Source organism: Salmo trutta, chromosome 4, assembly GCF_901001165.1.
Source record: "Salmo trutta chromosome 4, fSalTru1.1, whole genome shotgun sequence".
Classification (NCBI taxonomy): Eukaryota; Metazoa; Chordata; class Actinopteri; order Salmoniformes; family Salmonidae; genus Salmo; species Salmo trutta.
Genome location: NC_042960.1, coordinates 17,261,474 through 17,281,185, shown reverse-complemented (window position 1 = coordinate 17,281,185; position 19,712 = coordinate 17,261,474). Strand labels below are relative to the sequence as shown.

The 19,712-nt window shown below is 48.0% G+C and overlaps 1 protein-coding gene across 1 annotated transcript; it reads left to right on the top strand.

Moving 5' to 3' along the window:
- The first annotated feature begins 82 nt into the window (after positions 1 to 82).
- Positions 83 to 14,794, top strand: LOC115191609 (mucin-5AC-like). Its single transcript, XM_029749396.1, has 6 exons — positions 83 to 102; positions 335 to 375; positions 476 to 1,367; positions 2,849 to 2,931; positions 3,833 to 4,493; positions 14,200 to 14,794. The coding sequence occupies exons 1-6, from the start codon at positions 83 to 85 to the stop codon at positions 14,792 to 14,794; spliced, it is 2,292 nt and encodes a 763-aa protein (XP_029605256.1).
- The last annotated feature ends 4,918 nt before the right edge of the window (positions 14,795 to 19,712 follow it).

The window sequence follows — 19,712 nt, the reverse complement described above, 5'->3', positions numbered from 1 at the left end:
GCTCCAACAACAACCACAGCTGCTCCAACAACAACCACAGATCCACCCACAACAACCACAGCTGCTCCCACAACAACCGAAGATGCTCCCACATCCCCCACAGTAGCTCCAACAACAACAACATCTGCAGCCACAACAACAACATTGGCTCCAACAACAACCACAGTGGCTCCAACAACAACCACAGCTTCTCCCACAACAACCACAGCTGCTCCGACAACAACCACAGAATCTCCCACAACAACCACAGATGCCCCCACAACAACCACAGCTGCTCCCACAACAACCACAGCTGCTCCAACAACAACCACAGATGCACCCACAACAACCACAGCTGCTCCCACAACAACCGAAGATGCTCCCACATCCACCACAGTGGCTCCAACAACAACCACATCTGCAGCCACAACAACAACATTGGCTCCAACAACAACCACAGTGGCTCCAACAACAACCACAGATGCACCCACAACAACCACAGCTGCTCCCACAACAACCACAGATGTTCCAACAACAACAACAGCTTCTCCCAAAACAACCACAACTGCTCCGACAACAACCACAGAATCTCCCACAACAACCACAGATGCACCCACAACAACCCCAGCTGCTCCAACAACAACCACAGATGTTCCAACAACAACCACAGCTGCTACGACAACAACCTCAGATGTTCCATCAAAAACCACTGTGGCTCCAACAACAACCACATCTGCAACCACAACAACTACAGTGGCTCCAACAACAACCACTGCTTCTCCCACAACAAACACAGCTTCTCCAACAACAACAACAGCTGCTCCGACAACAACCACAGAATCTCCCACAACAACCACAGATGCACCCACAACAACCACAGCTGCTCCCACAACAACCACAGATGTTCCAACAACAACCACAGCTGCTCCCACAACAACCACAGATGTTCCATCAACAACCACAGTGGCTCCAACAACAACTACATCTGCAACCACAACAACTACAGTGGCTCCAACAACAATAACAGTGGCTCCACCAACAACAACTGCTTCTCCCACAACAAACACAGCTTCTCCCACAACAACCACAGCTGCTCCGACAACAACCACAGAATCTCCCACAACAACCACAGATGCACCCACAACAACCACAGATGTTCCAACAACAACCACAGCTGCTCCAACAACAACCACATCTGCAACCACAACAACTACAGTGGCTCCAACAACAACCACAGATGTTCCAACAACAACCACAGCTGCTCCAACAACAACCACATCTGCAACCACAACAACTACAGTGGCTCCCACAACAAACACAGCTTCTCCCACAACAACCACAGCTGTTCCGACAACAACCACAGAATCTCCCACAACAACAGATGCACCCACAACAACCATAGCTGCTCCCACAACAACCACAGATGTTCCAACAACAACCACAGCTGCTCCAACAACAACCACATCTGCAACCACAAGAACTACAGTGGCTCCAACAACAAGCACTGCTTCTCCCACAACAACCACAGATGCACCCACAACAACCACAGATGAACCCACAACAACCACAGCTGCTCCCATAACAACCACAGATGTTCCAACAACAACCACAGCTGCTCCAACAACAACCACAACTGCTCCAACAACAACCACAATTGCACCCACAACAACCACAGCTGCTCCCACAACAACCACAGCTTCTCCCACAACAACCACAGCTGCTCCAAAACAAACCACAGATCCACCCACAACAACCACAGCTGCTCCTACAACAACCGAAGATGCTCCCACATCCACCACAGTGGCTCCAACAACAACCACATCTACATCCACAACAACAACATTGGCTCCAACAACAACCACAGTGGCTCCAACAACAACCACAGATGCACCCACAACAACCACAGCTGCTCCCACTACAACCACAGATGTTCCAACAACAACCACAGCTTCTCCCACAACAACCACAGCTGCTCCGACAACAACCACAGAATCTCCCACAACAACCACAGATGCACCCACAACAACCACAGCTGCTCCCACAACAACCACAGCTGCTCCGACAACAACCACAGAATCTCCCACAACAACCACAGATGCACCCACAACAACCCCAGCTGCTCCAACAACAACCACAAGTGTTCCAACAACAACCACAGCTGCTCCAACAGCAACCACATCTGCAACCACAACAAATACAGTGGCTCCAACAACAACCACTGCTTCTCCCACAACAAACACAGCTTTTCCCACAACAACCACAGCTGCTCCGACAACAACCACAGAATCTCCCACAACAACAGATGCACCCAAAACAACCACAGCTGCTCCCACAACAACCACAGATGTTCCAACAACAACCACAGCTGCTCCAACAACAACCACAGATGTTCCAACAACAACCACAGCTGCTCCGACAACAACCTCAGACGTTCCATCAACAACCACAGTGGCTCCAACAACAACAACATCTGCAACCACAACAACTACAGTGGCTCCAACAACAAGCACTGCTTCTCCCACAACAAACACAGCTTCTCCCACAACAACCACAGCTGCTCCGACAACAACCACAGAATCTCCCACAACAACCACAGATGCACCCACAACAACCACAGCTGCTCCCACAACAACCACAGATGTTCCAACAACAACCCCAGATGATCCAACAACAACCACATCTGCACCCACAACAACCACAGATGCTCCCACAACAACCACAGCTGCTCCGACAACAACCACAGAATCTCCCACAACAACCACAGATGCACCCACAACAAGCACAGCTGCTCCCACAACAACCACAGATGTTCCAACAACAACCACAGCTGCTCCAACAACAACCACAGATGTTCCAACAACAACCACAGCTGCTCCGACAACAACCTCAGACGTTCCATCAACAACCACAGTGGCTCCAACAACAACCACATCTGCAACCACAACAACTACAGTGGCTCCAACAACAACAACTGCTTCTTCCACAACAAACACAGCTTCTCCCACAACAACCACAGCTGCTCCGACAACAACCACAGAATCTCCCACAACAACCACAGATGCACCCACAACAACCACAGATGTTCCAACAACAACCACAGCTGCTCCAACAACAACCACAGATGTTCCAACAACAACCACAGCTGCTCCGACAACAACCTCAGATGTTCCATCAACAACCACAGTGGCTCCAACAACAACCACATCTGCAACAACAACAACTACAGTGGCTCCAACAACAAGCACAGAATCTCCCACAACAACCACAGCTTCTCCCACAACAACCACATCTGCACCAACAACAACCACAGATCAACCCACAACAACCACAGCTGCTCCCACAACAACCGAAGATGCTCCCACATCCACCACAGTGGCTCCAACAACAACCACAGATGCACCCACAACAACCACAGCTGCTCCCACAACAACCACAGATGTTCCAACAACAACCACAGCTTCTCCCACAACAACCACAGCTGCTCCGACAACAACCACAGAATCTCCCACAACAACCACAGATGCACCCACAACAACCACAGCTTCTCCCACAACAACCACAGCTGCTCCAACAACAACCACAGATGCACCCACAACAACCACAGCTGCTCCCACAACAACCGAAGACGCTCCCATATCCACCACAGTGGCTCCAACAACAACCACATCTGCAGCCACAACAACAACATTGGCTCCAACAACAACCAGAGTGGCTTCAACAACAACCACAGATGCTCCGACAACAACCACAGAATCTCCCACAACAACCACAGATGCACCCACAACAACCACAGCTGCTCCCACAACAACCACAGATGTTCCAACAACAACCACAGCTGCTCCCACAACAACCACAGATGTTCCAACAACAACCACAGCTGCTCCAACAACAACCACAGATGTTCCAGCAACAACCACAGCTGCTCCGACAACAACCTCAGACGTTCCATCAACAACCACAGTGGCTCCAACAACAACCACATCTGCAACCACAACAACTACAGTGGCTCCAACAACAACAACTGCTTCTCCCACAACAAACACAGCTTCTCCCACAACAACCACAGCTGCTCCGACAACAACCACAGAATCTCCCACAACAACCACAGATGCACCCACAACAACCACAGCTGCTCCCACAACAACCACAGATGTTCCAACAACAACCACAGCTGCTCCAACAACAACCACAGATGATCCAACAACAACCACAGCTGATCCGACAACAACCTCAGATGTTCCATCAACAACCACAGTGGCTCCAACAACAACCACATCTGCAACAACAACAACTACAGTGGCTCCAACAACAAGCACAGAATCTCCCACAACAACCACAGCTTCTCCCACAACAACCACAGCTGCACCAACAACAACCACAGATCAACCCACAACAACCACAGCTGCTCCCACAACAACCGAAGATGCTCCCACATCCACCACAGTGGCTCCAACAACAACCACAGATGCACCCACAACAACCACAGCTGCTCCCACAACAACCACAGATGTTCCAACAACAACCACAGCTTCTCCCACAACAACCACAGCTGCTCCGACAACAACCACAGAATCTCCCACAACAACCACAGATGCACCCACAACAACCACAGCTTCTCCCACAACAACCACAGCTGCTCCAACAACAACCACAGATGCACCCACAACAACCACAGCTGCTCCCACAACAACCAAAGACGCTCCCACATCCACCACAGTGGCTCCAACAACAACCACATCTGCAGCCACAACAACAACATTGGCTCCAACAACAACCACAGTGGCTTCAACAACAACCACAGATGCTCCGACAACAACCACAGAATCTCCCACAACAACCACAGATGCACCCACAACAACCACAGCTGCTCCCACAACAACCACAGATGTTCCAACAACAACCACAGCTGCTCCCACAACAACCACAGATGTTCCAACAACAACCACAGCTGCTCCAACAACAACCACAGATGTTCCAGCAACAACCACAGCTGCTCCGACAACAACCTCAGACGTTCCATCAACAACCACAGTGGCTCCAACAACAACCACATCTGCAACCACAACAACTACAGTGGCTCCAACAACAACAACTGCTTCTCCCACAACAAACACAGCTTCTCCCACAACAACCACAGCTGCTCCGACAACAACCACAGAATCTCCCACAACAACCACAGATGCACCCACAACAACCACAGCTGCTCCCACAACAACCACAGATGTTCCAACAACAACCACAGCTGCTCCAACAACAACCACAGATGTTCCAACAACAACCACAGCTGATCCGACAACAACCTCAGATGTTCCATCAACAACCACAGTGGCTCCAACAACAACCACATCTGCAACAACAACAACTACAGCTGCTCCAACAACAAGCACAGAATCTCCCACAACAACCACAGCTTCTCCCACAACAACCACAGCTGCACCAACAACAACCACAGATCAACCCACAACAACCACAGCTGCTCCCACAACAACCGAAGATGCTCCCACATCCACCACAGTGGCTCCAACAACAACCACAGATGCACCCACAACAACCACAGCTGCTCCCACAACAACCACAGATGTTCCAACAACAACCACAGCTTCTCCCACAACAACCACAGCTGCTCCGACAACAACCACAGAATCTCCCACAACAACCACAGATGCACCCACAACAACCACAGCTTCTCCCACAACAACCACAGCTGCTCCAACAACAACCACAGATGCACCCACAACAACCACAGCTGCTCCCACAACAACCGAAGACGCTCCCACATCCACCACAGTGGCTCCAACAACAACCACATCTGCAGCCACAACAACAACATTGGCTCCAACAACAACCACAGTGGCTTCAACAACAACCACAGATGCTCCGACAACAACCACAGAATCTCCCACAACAACCACAGATGCACCCACAACAACCACAGCTGCTCCCACAACAACCACAGATGTTCCAACAACAACCACAGCTGCTCCAACAACAACCCCAGATGATCCAACAACAACCACATCTGCACCCACAACAACCACAGATGCTCCCACAACAACCACAGCTGCTCCGACAACAACCACAGAATCTCCCACAACAACCACAGATGCAACCACAACAACCACAGCTGCTCCCACAACAACCACAGATGTTCCAACAACAACCACAGCTGCTCCAACAACAACCACAGATGTTCCAACAACAACCACAGCTGCTCCGACAACAACATCAGACGTTCCATCAACAACCACAGTGGCTCCAACAACAACCACATCTGCAACAACAACAACTACAGTGGCACCAACAACAACAACTGCTTCTCCCTCAACAAACACAGCTGCTCCGACAACAACCACAGAGTCTCCCACAACAACCACAGATGCACCCACAACAACCACAGATGCACCCACAACAACCACAGCTGCTCCCACAACGACCACAGATGTTCCAACAACAACCACAGCTGCTCCAACAACAACCACAATTGCACCCACAACAACCACAGCTGCTCCCACAACAACCACGGTTGCTCCCACAACAACCACAGCTTCTCCCACAACAACCACAGCTGCACCAACAACAACCACAGATCAACCCACAACAACCACAGCTGCTCCCACAACAACCGAAGATGCTCCCACATCCACCACAGTGGCTCCAACAACAACCACAGATGCACCCACAACAACCACAGCTGCTCCCACAACAACCACAGCTGCTCCGACAACAACCACAGATTCTCCCACAACAACCACAGATGCACCCACAACAACCACAGCTGCTCCCACAACAACCACAGCTGCTCCAACAACAACCACAGATGCACCCACAACAACCACAGCTTCTCCCACAACAACCGAAGATGCTCCCACATCCACCACAGTGGCTCCAACAACAACCACATCTGCAGCCACAACAACAACATTGGCTCCAAAAACAACCACAGTGGCTTCAACAACAACCACAGATGCTCCGACAACAACAACAGATGCACCCACAACAACCCCAGCTACTCCAACAACAACAACAGATTTTCCAACAACAACCGCAGCTACTCCGACAACAACCTCAGACGTTCCATCAACAACCACAGTGGCTCCAACAACAACCACATCTGCAACAACAACAACTACAGTGGCTCCAACAACAACCACTGCTTCTCCCACAACAAACACAGCTTCTCCCACAACAACCACAGCTGCTCCGACAACAACCACAGAATCTCCCACAACAACCACAGATGCACCCACAACAACCACAGATGCACCCACAACAACCACAGCTGCTCCCACAACAACCACAGATGTTCCAACAACAACCACAGCTGCTCCGACAACAACCTCAGACGTTCCATCAACAACCACAGTGGCTCCAACAACAACCACATCTGCAACAACAACAACTACAGTGGCTCCAACAACAACCACTGCTTCTCCCACAACAAACACAGCTTCTCCCACAACAACCACAGCTGCTCCGACAACAACCACAGAATCTCCCACAACAACCACAGATGCACCCACAACAACCACAGCTGCTCCCACAACAACCACAGATGTTCCAACAACAACCACAGCTGCTCCAACAACAACCCCAGATGATCCAACAACAACCACATCTGCACCCACAACAACCACGGTTGCTCCCACAACAACCACAGCTTCTTCCACAACAACCGAAGATGCTCCTACAACAACCGAAGATGCTCCCACAACCACCACAGTGGCTCCAACAACATCCACATCTGCAGCCACAACAACAACATTGGCTTCAACAACAATCACTGCTTCTCCCACAACAACCGCAGCTGTTCCCACAACAACCACAGATGTTCAATAAACAACTACAGCTGCTCCAACAAAAACCACATCTTCTCCCACAATAACCACAGATGTACCCACAACAACCACAGATGCACCCACAACAACCACAGCTGCTCCCACAACAACCAAAGATGCTCCCACAACAACCACAGCTGCTCCGACAACAACCTCAGACGTTCCATCAACAACCACAGTGGCTCAAACAACAAACACAGCTTCTCCCACAACAAACACAGCTTCTCCCACAACAACCACAGCTGCTCCGACAACAACCACAGAATCTCCCACAACAACCACAGATGTTCCAACAACAACCACAGTTGCTCCAACACCAACCCCAGATGATCCAACAACAACCACATCTGCACCCACAACAACCACAGATGCTCCCACAACAACCACAGATGTTCAAACAACAACCACAGCTTCTCCCACAACAACCAAAGCTGCTCCGACAACAACCACAGAATCTCCCACAACAACCACAGATGCACCCACAACAACCACAGCTGCTCCCATAACAACCCCAGCTGCTCCAACAACAACCACAGATGTTCCAACAACAAACACAGCTGCTTCGACAACAACCTCAGACGTTCCATCAACAACCACAGTGGCTCCAACATCAACCACATCTGCAAACACAACAACAACAGTGGCTCCAACAACAACCACTGCTTCTCCCACAACAAACACAGCTTCTCCCACAACAACCACAGCTGCTCCGATAACAACCACAGAATCTCCCACAACAACCACAGATGCACCCACAACAACCACAGATGCACCCAAAACAACCACAGCTGCTCCCACAACAACCGAAGATGCTCCCACAACCACCACAGTGGCTCCAACAACATCCACATCTGCAGCCACAACAACAACATTTGCTCCAACAACAACCACAGTGGCTCCAACAACAACCACAGATGCACCCACAACAACCACAGCTGCTCCCACAACAACCACAGATGTTCCAACAACAACCACAGCTTCTCCCACAACAACCACAGCTGCTCCGACAACAACCACAGCTTCTCCCACAACAACCACAGATGCACCCACACAACCACAGCTGCTCTCACAACAACCAAAGCTGCTCAAACAACAACCACAGATGCACGGACAACAACCGCAGCTGCTCCCACAACAACCGAAGATGCTCCCAAATCCACCACAGTGGCTCCAACAACAACCACATCTGCAGCCACAACAACAACATTGGCTCCAACAACAACCGCAGTGGCTTCAACAACAACCACAGATGCACCAACAACAACCACAGCTGCTCCCACAACAACCACAGATGTTCCAACAACAACCACAGCTTCTCCCACAACAACCACAGCTGCTCAGACATCAACCAAAGAATCTCCCACAACAACCACAGATGCACCCACAACAACCCCAGCTGCTCCAACAACAACCACAGATGTTCCAAAAACAACCACAGCTGCTCCGACAACAACCTCAGACATTCCATCAACAACCACAGTGGCTCCAACAACAACCACGTCTGCAACCACAACAACTACAGTGGCTCCAACAACAACCACTGCTTCTCCCACAACAACCACAGAATCTCCCACAACAACCACATATGCACCCACAACAACCACATCTACTCCCACAACAACCACAGATGATCCAACAACAACCACAGCTTCTCCCACAACAACCACAGCTGCTCCGACATCAACCAAAGAATCTCCCACAACAACCACAGATGCACCCACAACAACCCCAGCTGCTCCAACAACAACCACAGATGTTCCAACAACAACCACAGCTGCTCCGACATCAACCTCAGACATTCCATCAACAACCACAGTGGCTCCACCAACAACAACGTCTGCAACCACAACAACTACAGTGGCTCCAACAACAACCACTGCTTCTCCCACAACAAACACAGCTTCTCCCACAACAACCACAGCTGCTCCCACAACAACCACAGATCCACCCACAACAACCACAGCTGCTCCCACAACAACCGAAGATGCTCCCACATCCACCACAGTGGCTCCAACAACAACCACATCTGCAGCCACAACAACAACATTGGCTCCAACAACAACCACAGCTGCTCCGACAACAACCACAGAATCTCCCACAACAACCACAGATGCACCCAAAACAACCACAGCTGCTCCCACAACAACCACTGCTGCTCCAACAACAACCACAGATGCACCCACAACAACCACAGCTGCTCCCACAACAACCAAAGATGCTCCCACATAATCCACAGCTGCTCCGACAACAACCTCAGACGTTCCATCGACAACGACAGTGGCTCAAACAACAACCACATCTGCAACCACAACAACTACAGTGGCTCCAACAACAACCACTGCTTCTCCCACAACAACCACATAATCTCCCACAACAACCACAGATGCACCCACAACAACCACATCTGCACCCACAACAACCACAGATGCTCCCACAACAACCACGGTTGCTCCCACAACAACCCAGCTTCTCCCACAACAACCACAGCTGCTCCAACAACAACCACAGATCCACCCACAACAACCACAGCTGCTCCCACAACAACCGAAGATGCTCCCACAACCACCACAGTGGCTCCAACAACATCCACATCTGCAGCCACAAAAACAACATTGGCTTCAACAACAACCACTGCTTCTCCCACAACAACCACAGCTGTTCCCACAACAACCACAGATGTTCCATAAACAACTACAGCTGCTCCAACAACAACCACAGCTGCTCCCACAACAACCAAAGATGCTCCCACAACCACTACAGAAGCTCCAACAACAACCACATCTGCACCCACAACAACGACATTGGCTCCAACAACAACCACTGCTTCTCCCATAACAACCACAGCTTCTCCCACAACAACCACAGCTGTTCCCACAACAACCACGGTTGCTACCACAACAACCACAGCTTTTCCCACAACAACCACAGCTGCTCCGACAACAACCCCAGATGTTCCAACAACAACCACAGCTGCTGCAACAAGAAACACAGCTTCTCCCACAACAACCACAGCTGCTCCGACAACAACCACAGGATCTCCCACAACAACCACTGATGCACCCACAACAACCACAGCTGCTCCCACAACAATCACAGATGTTCCAACAACAACCACAGCTGCTCCAACAACAACCCCAGATGATCCAACAACAACCACATCTAAACCCACAACAACCACAGATGCTCCCACAACAACCACAGATGCTCCCACAACAACCACGGTTGCTCCCACAACAACCATGGTTGCTCCCACAACAACCACAGCTTCTCCCACAACAACAACAGCTGCTCCAACAACAACCACAGATCCACCCACAACAACCACAGCTGCTCCCACAACAACCAAAGATGCTCCCACAACCACCACAGTGGCTCCAACAACATCCACATCTGCAGCCACAACAACAACATTGGCTTCAACAACAACCACTGCTTCTCCCACAACAACCACAGCTGTTCCCACAACAACCACAGATGTTCCATAAACAACTACAGCTGCTCCAACAACAACCACAGCTTCTCCCACAAAAACCACAGATGCACCCACAACAACCACATCTGCACCCACAACAACGACATTGGCTCCAACAACAACCACTGCTTCTCCCATAACAACCACAGCTTCTCCCACAACAACCACAGCTGCTCCCACAACAACCACGGTTGCTACCACAACAACCACAGCTTTTCCCACAACAACCACAGCTGCTCCTACAACAACCCCAGATGTTCCAACAACAACCACAGCTGCTCCAACAACAACAACAGCTGCTCCAACAACAACCACATCTGCTCCAACAACAACCACTGCTTCTCCCACAACAGCCACAGCTGCTCCCAAAACAACCACAGCTGCTCCCACAACAACCACAATTTCTCCCACAACAACCACAGCTGTTCGCATAACAACCACAGCTGCTCCCACAAGAACCACAGTTGCTCCCACAACAACCACAGCTTTTCCAACAACAAATATTGTTAACACAACAGCTCCTCCAGCTAACCCAGCACCTATAACTGATGTAGGGTGGGCTAGTACCAGCAAAGGACGCATACGACAAATTACCACAAAGGGTGGGGTTATAGGTCCAACCAGTTCAAGTTAGTCATCAGAGGCTAGTTATAGGAGGCTAAAGTAGGCACAGGAGGAGTTTTGACCAGGATGGGAGTAGCTTTGTCTAGATGGATGCTATTGGCATCTTCAGGGAAGTTCCAGATGAATACAAAGCTATGAATCTAATATGTGAAGGCTTTAACACTACATTATTTTGGTGGTTGACAATAAATAAAAATGTGGATTGGATTAATGACACCTTTTATAATCAACAGAGATTCATGAATGAAACCGGGGATGCAGTAAAGAGGTTCTCTGACCAATTAACCCGCATCTCCCTCATGGCCGGGTAAAATAGACTGACTCGCGATATGTTATTGGCAGAAGAGGGCGGTGTAGGTAGAATGATTAGGTTCATTGCTGCACGTACATTCCTGATAACACAGCCCATGTTTGGGAAATGGAAAAGTGTTGTAAGAACTGTATTATGGGCTGCTTTCACCTGTATGAGTGTGTTTATGTTGTGTGGATGTTGTCTCGTCCCATGTGTGAGAGGTTTAATCACCAGGACTCTCGAGAGATCGATGACGCAGCAGATGGTGAGATATGGACCGATTCCAAGCACCGATCAGTGGGAGGATGAAAGCGGGCCTCCAGGCCAGGAAGATGGCTCCGTTTCTTTTAATCATGAGATGCCAATGTTTGATGAAACAATTTTCAACGTTTAGATTGACTGTACCTTTAATGAAAATTATGATGAAAATCCTGAATCGAAGTGTCATAATTGGAAATAGGCCTAGGACAGTCATTGATGACTATAGGAGGAATATTCATGTATTGGTTTTGTTAAAGTCTTGTATCACAATTGTGTTTACTTATAGCTTGTGATTAATTGTGTTTACATATAGCATGTGATTAATTGTGTTACATATAGCATGTGATTAGTAGTGTTCCCATATAGCGTTTGATCATCATGGTGAATTATTTAATCATTTAAGGGTGGAATTGATAAGATAATTATCTAATAAAGGTAAATGAATCAATAAACCATGATGAATTATTAGTCATACAGCATGGTTAATGAATAATCAATGTAAGGATCAATGTAGTGATTGATTAGTCCGATTAGTCCCAGAAAATCTAGTAGAGGCTGTAGAGGGAAAGAAATGTGTGTGAGTATTTAGTGTGCCCATGGGAACAGAGGACAGATGGTAAAAGGAGTAAAAACTTCCAGGGGTTTCTAACCTTGAGGGAAAGGAACAGGCTGAGCTGGATAGTGATAAACAGTGTGGGAAGTCAAAAGGGGATGCAGTTCACCAACAGTTTGTGTGTAAATGCATGTGCGTAAGTAAGCAAGAAACTATATAATGACTGTTTTGGTATCCTGACCTCAGAACGTTCTCTGAATAAAGCTACAGAAACCTTTTGCAGAAAGCTGAGTCCTTGCCTAATTATTTAACCCATTGTCTTACAAACCTTGGGCATTAGTCAAGGCGTATTGATTATTGATTATTATCATCAAGATATCAAATTATTTTATCACCAACACAACAGCTCGTTCAACTACCCCAGTAGGCAACACAACAGCTCGTTCAACTACTCCAGTAGCCAACACAACAGCTCCTCAAACTACTCCTGTAGTCAACACAACAGCTCATTCAACTACTCCAGTAGTGAACACAACAGCTCGTTCAACTACCCCAGCAGTCAACGCAACAGCTCGATCAACTAGTCCAGTAGTCAACACAACAGCTCCTCCAACAACCCCTGTAGCCAACACAACAGCTCGTTCAACTACCCCAGTAGTCAACACAACAGCTCGTTCAACTACCCCAGTAGTCAACACAACAGCTCCTCCAACAACCCCTGTAGCCAACACAACAGCTCGTTCAACTACCCCAGTAGTCAACACAACAACTCGTTCAACTACCCCAGTAGGCAACACAACAGCTCGTTCAACTACCCCAGTAGTCAACACTACAGCTCGTTCAACTACCCCAGTAGCCAACACAACAGCTCCTCCAGCTACCCCAGTAGTCTACACAACAGCTCCTCAAACTACTCCTGTAGTCAACACAACAGCTCATTCAACTACTCCAGTAGTCAACACAACAGCTCGTTCAACTACCCAAGCAGTCAACACTACAGCTCGTTCAACTACCCCAGTAGTCAACACAACAGCTCCTCAAACTACTCCTGTAGTCAACACAACAGCTCATTCAACTACTCCAGTAGTCAACACAACAGCTCGTTCAACTACCCAAGCAGTCAACACAACAGCTCGTTCAACTACCCCAGTAGTCAACACTACAGCTCGTTCAACTACCCCAGTAGTCAACACAACAGCTCATTCAACTACTCCAGTAGTCAACACAACAGCTCTTCCAACTACGCCAGCAGTCAACACAACAGCTCCTCCACCTACACCAGTAGTCAACACAACAGCTCCTCCAGCTACCCCAGTAGTCAGTTCAACATCTCCTTCAATGACCATATTAGCCAACACAACTGCTCCTCCAACTACCCCAGTTTTCAGTACAACAGCTCATTCATCTACCCAAGCAGTCAACACAACAGCTCTTTCAACTACCCCAGTAGTCATCACAACAGCTCTTTCAATTACCCCAGTAGTCAACACAACAGATTCTCCAACTACTCCAGTAGTAAATGCAACATCTCCTCCAACCACCCCAGCAGTCAATGCAACAGCTACTCCAACTACCCGAGTAGTCAGTGCAACAGCATCTCCAACTACCACAGCAGTCAGTGCAACAGTTTCTCCAACAAGTCCAGTAGTCAATGCAGCAGCTCCTCCAAGTACCCCAGTAGTCAACACAACAGCTACAAAGTTAACCTCAGCAACAGATGCTCCACCGACCACACTTCAATTGTCACTGCAGTTCAGCCTAACATTGACCTTCAATAGCTCTCTGATCAACAGCAGTTCACCAGAGTTCCTGAAATTGGCAAATCAAGTGGCTACCCAGGTAACTAATTTGATTTAATTTTACCATTGATAGTGTCGTTAGTTGTTCTGAAAAGAGCTTCACAAGATCATAATCATGATCATCTTCGTTTTAATTCATCATATGCCATCTTGATACTATCCTTACATTGTTTAATTGTTAATATAATAAAACGTATTATTCGGTGTCCATTTTTTTCAGCTGGATAATTTCTTCAAGACTCAATTTGGAGCCATATTCATTCGAACTGTTGTCAATAGTTTCTGGTGGGTACATAATTATCATCTAAATGACTTTGAACAGTGTGGATGATGGAGAAAAATAAAATGTCTATGTGTATTGTTATTAGTATGCCTTGGGAGTGGGTTGTTACTGAAGTAACGCTTGCAAAAGATCTTAACCTTTTTCTCATATTATTTTCAGGTCAGGGTCAATTGTGGTGGAGTCTAAGTTGATATTCAACAACATCAGCTCAGTGCCTAACAATAGCCTGGTAGCACAAACTTTACAAACTGCCATTACCTCCAACACGCCTGGCCTGACCTTACCTATCAATTCATCCTCCATTGTGGTCACACGTAAGACAATTCACCAACACATCACTTTACTTATTCTCACACACTCAAAACACTAGATGGCGCCGAAAGAGAGGGCTGCCTCGCTTCTAGTTCTTTGGAAACTTTGCAGTGTTTCGTTTATGTATTTTTTTCTTACATTGTTAGACCAGAAAATGTTATGTGTTATTAAATACAGCTTGGAAGCACTATTAGATAACAGGGTGACGGTAACTCACCAGCACTACCAGCATTGCAACCAGCAATACGACTTTCCCCAAGCAGATCCTTTGTTTTCACCACCGAGGGTAATTGAACTGATTCCAGAGGCTCACACTAAACAACGCTGGTAAGAAAGGGGTACTCGAAGAGTTCTTCTAGTCCAACTTAGGAGGCGCACACATCACACACCTCTCCCGAGTATAATATTCGCTAATGTTCAGTCCCTGGATAACAAAGTTGACGAGATCAGGGCAAGGGTTTCTTTCCAGAGAGACATCCGGGATTGTAACATACTCTGTTCCACGGAAACATGACTCTCTCGGGATATACTGTCAGATGTCGGTCCAGCCATCTGCATTATCGGTTCATCGCACCGACTGTAATAAAATCCTCTCTGGGAAGAAGAATGATGGGGATGTATGTTTCATGATTAACAACATATGATGTATTTGTGATAACATACAGGAACTCAAGTCCTTTTGTTCCCCCGACCTAGAATACCTCACAATCAAATGTATATCCCCCCTCAAGCCGATACCACAATGGCCCTCAAGGAACTTCACTGGACTTTATGCAAACCGGAAACCATATGAGGCTGCATTTATTTTAGCTGGAGATTTGAACAAAGCAAATTTGAGAAAAAGGCTGCCTAAATTCTAGCAGCACATCGACTGAAGTACTCGTGCTGCTAAAACACTAGCCCACTGTTACTCCAACTTCCGGGATGCATACAAGGCCCTCCTTTCGGCAAATCTAACCACAACTCCATTTTGCTGCTCCCTTCCTATTAGGCAGAAACTCAAACTGTTAGTACCCGTGCTAAGGACTGTTCAACGCTGGTCTGACCAATCAGAATCCACGCTTCAAGACTGTTTTGATCACGCGGACTGGGATATGTTCCGGGTAGCTTCCGAGAATAATATGGACGATTTCACTGAAACGGTAACTGAGTTTATCAGGAAGTGTATAGGAATGTTGTACCCACTGTGACTTTTAAAACCTACCCTAACCAGAGACCGTGGACAGATGGCAGCATTCGCGCAAAACAGAAAGCACGAACAACCGCATTTAAACATGGCAAGATGACTCGGAATGTGGAAGAATACAAACAGAGTAGTCATTCCCTCCACAAGGCAATCAAACAGTCAAAACGTCAGTATAGCGACAAAGTGTTTTTGCAATTCAACGGCTCAGACAAAAGACGTATGTGGCAGGGTCTACAGACAATAACGAACTACAAAAGGAAAACCAGCCATGTCGCGGACACTGACGTCTTGCTTATTGGTTACAAACACAATGCAATGAAGGGTCCCTAGTGGACTAAACCGATATGATGGCTTGGTAGACCATGGAAAGGGGTGGGGACAGATGAAGAGTGGGAAAGACATAATGGGACCCACTACACACAGTTGATAACTAGGCTCATTGAAATGATAATACTTTTCACATGAACAGCCGCTCATTTGAAAAGAATTGCAATATATATATACTGCTCAAAAAATAAAGGGAACACTTAAACAACACAATGTAACTCCAAGTCAATCACACTTCTGTGAAATCAAACTGTCCACTTAGGAAGCAACACTGATTGACAATACATTTCACATGCTGTTGTGCAAATGGAATAGACAACAGGTGGAAATTATAGGCAATTAGCAAGACACCCCAAATAAAGGAGTGGTTCTGCAGGTGGTGACCACAGACCACTTCTCAGTTCCTATGCTTCCTGGCTGATGTTTTGGTCACTTTTGAATGCTGGCGGTGCTTTCACTCTAATGGTAGCATGAGACGGAGTCTACAACCCACACAAGTGGCTCAGATAGTGCAGCTCATCCAGGATGGCACTTCAATGCGAGCTGTGGCAAGAAGGTTTGCTGTGTCTGTCAGCGTAGTGTCCAGAGCATGGAGACGCTACCAGGAGACAGGCCAGTACATCAGGAGACGTGGAGGAGGCCGTAGGAGGGCAACAACCCAGCAGCAGGACCGCTACCTCCACCTTTGTGCAAGGAGAAGCAGGAGGAGCACTGCCAGAGCCCTGCAAAATGACCTCCAGCAGGCCACAAATGTGCATGTGTCTGCTCAAACGGTCAGAAACAGACTTCATGAGGGTGGTATGAGGGCCCGACGTCCACAGGTGGGGGTTGTGCTTATAGCCCAACACTGTGCAGGACGTTTGGCATTTGCCAGAGAACACCAAGATTGGCAAATTCGCCACTGGCGCCCTGTGCTCTTCACAGACAAAAGCAGGTTCACACTGAGCACATGTGACAGACGTGACAGAGCCTGGAGACACCGTGGAGAACGTTCTGCTGCCTGCAACATCCTCCAGCATGACCGGTTTGGTGGTGGGTCAGTCATGGTGTGGGGTGGCATTTCTTTGGGGGGCCGCACAGCCCTCCATGTGCTCGCCAGAGGTAGCCTGACTGCCATTAGGTACCGAGATGAGATCCTCAGACCCTTTGTGAGACCATATGCTGGTGCGGTTGGCCCTGGGTTCCTCCTAATGCAAGACAATGCTAGACCTCATGTGGCTGGAGTGTGTCAGCAGTTCCTGCAAGAGGAAGGCATTGATGCTATGGACTGGCCCGCCCGTTCCCCAGACCTGAATCCAATTGAGCACATCTGGGACATCATGTCTCGCTCCATCCACCAACGCCACGTTGCACCACAGACTGTCCAGGAGTTGGCGGATGCTTTAGTCCAGGTCTGGGAGGAGATCCCTCAGGAGACCATCCGCCACTTCATCAGGAGCATGCCCAGGCGTTGTAGGGAGGTCATACCTGGGATAGGATATAGTAATCCTTCTAACCCCCCCCCCCAAAAAAATATATATATAGATGTACTATTGTAAAGTGGTTGTTCCACTGGATATCATAAGGTGAATGCACCAATTTGTAAGTTGCTCTGGATAAGAGCTTCTGCTAAATGACGTAAATGTAAATGTAAATGCAGGCACGTGGAGGCCACACACACTACTGAGCCTAATTTTTACTTGTTTTAAGGACATTACATCAAAGTTGGATCAGCCTGTAGTGTGGTTTTCCACTTTAATTTTGAGTGTGACTCCAAACCCAGACCTCCATGGGTTGATAAATTGGATTTCCATTGATTATTTTTGTGTGATTTTGTTGTCAGCACATTCAACTATGTAAAGAAAAAAGTATTTAATAAGATTATTTCATTCATTCAGATCTAGGATGTGTTATTTTAGTGTTCCCTTTATTTTTTTGAGCAGTGTATTTACGCCTGTATGTCTTGTTGTGTCTTTGTTGAAATCTCCGGTCCGTCCGCTGGAGAGTCGGTCGACAGAAATTCTCTGGCTGTGTTCACCAGAGATCAACGTCTTTCATAGTTGCTCTGTTATAATTCATACGTCAGACGTATCAATGGTCGTTCGATAGGGAAATGTTCTCCAGAATGGATATTTCAAAATGGAGTCAAAATTTAAACAAGATGGCAACCAGCAAGTTCGGCATGGTGGCTGCACTTTTACTTTATGTGTTTGTTTGCATGTGCTATTTAGATGAAAGAATACTAAATTCTCAGAAACTTCTCAGTCATGCAAACACTTTTGATGGCATCCAGCACTTCGGATTTGGAAGGAATGTTATATACCAAACTTTCATACCTTGGCACAAACCAAAACGATCATCGAAATCGAGTCTGAAATCGCAAATAAATGGTGGAGATCTTATAATAACTCTATGCCGTCTCTTATCGGGTGATATCCATCAATGCCCAGGACCTCACTTTATCACGAACCCCATCAAACGGCCTATGCACCCATGCTCCTCTTGCGAACGTTGGATAAAGAGTAACAGCAAAGCTTTGGTATGTTTGGAATGCGCGCAGTGGATTCATCTAAAATGCAGCGATTCTAGCTTTGGGCATGGGGTCAATGAAGCTTACCGTTGCTGTCGGTGTGCTGTACCCGCGGGGTGTGTGAGCATTGAAGGTGGAGTGGGACCAGATGACTTATCGAGGGTGGAGAGTGCACCGAGGAGGGGGGGTTCACAGCGGAGCGGAGGCAACCAGAGGCAAGTGACGGGGGACGCAGTGGTGAGGACGATGGAGTGGCACCTGGGGAGGGGTGCTCCATGGC

What these genes read in the sequence shown, in the direction of transcription:
- LOC115191609 (XM_029749396.1), top strand. Translation starts at nt 83, where the DNA reads ATGCTCCCACATCCCCCACA. An exon ending in CCCACAACAACAGATGCACC is followed by an intron (nt 1,368 to 2,848) that starts CACAACAACCAT and finishes CAACAACCACAG; the next exon opens with CTGCTCCGACAACAACCTCA. An exon ending in CTGCAACCACAACAACTACA is followed by an intron (nt 2,932 to 3,832) that starts GTGGCTCCAACA and finishes CCACAACAACCA; the next exon opens with CAGATGTTCCAACAACAACC.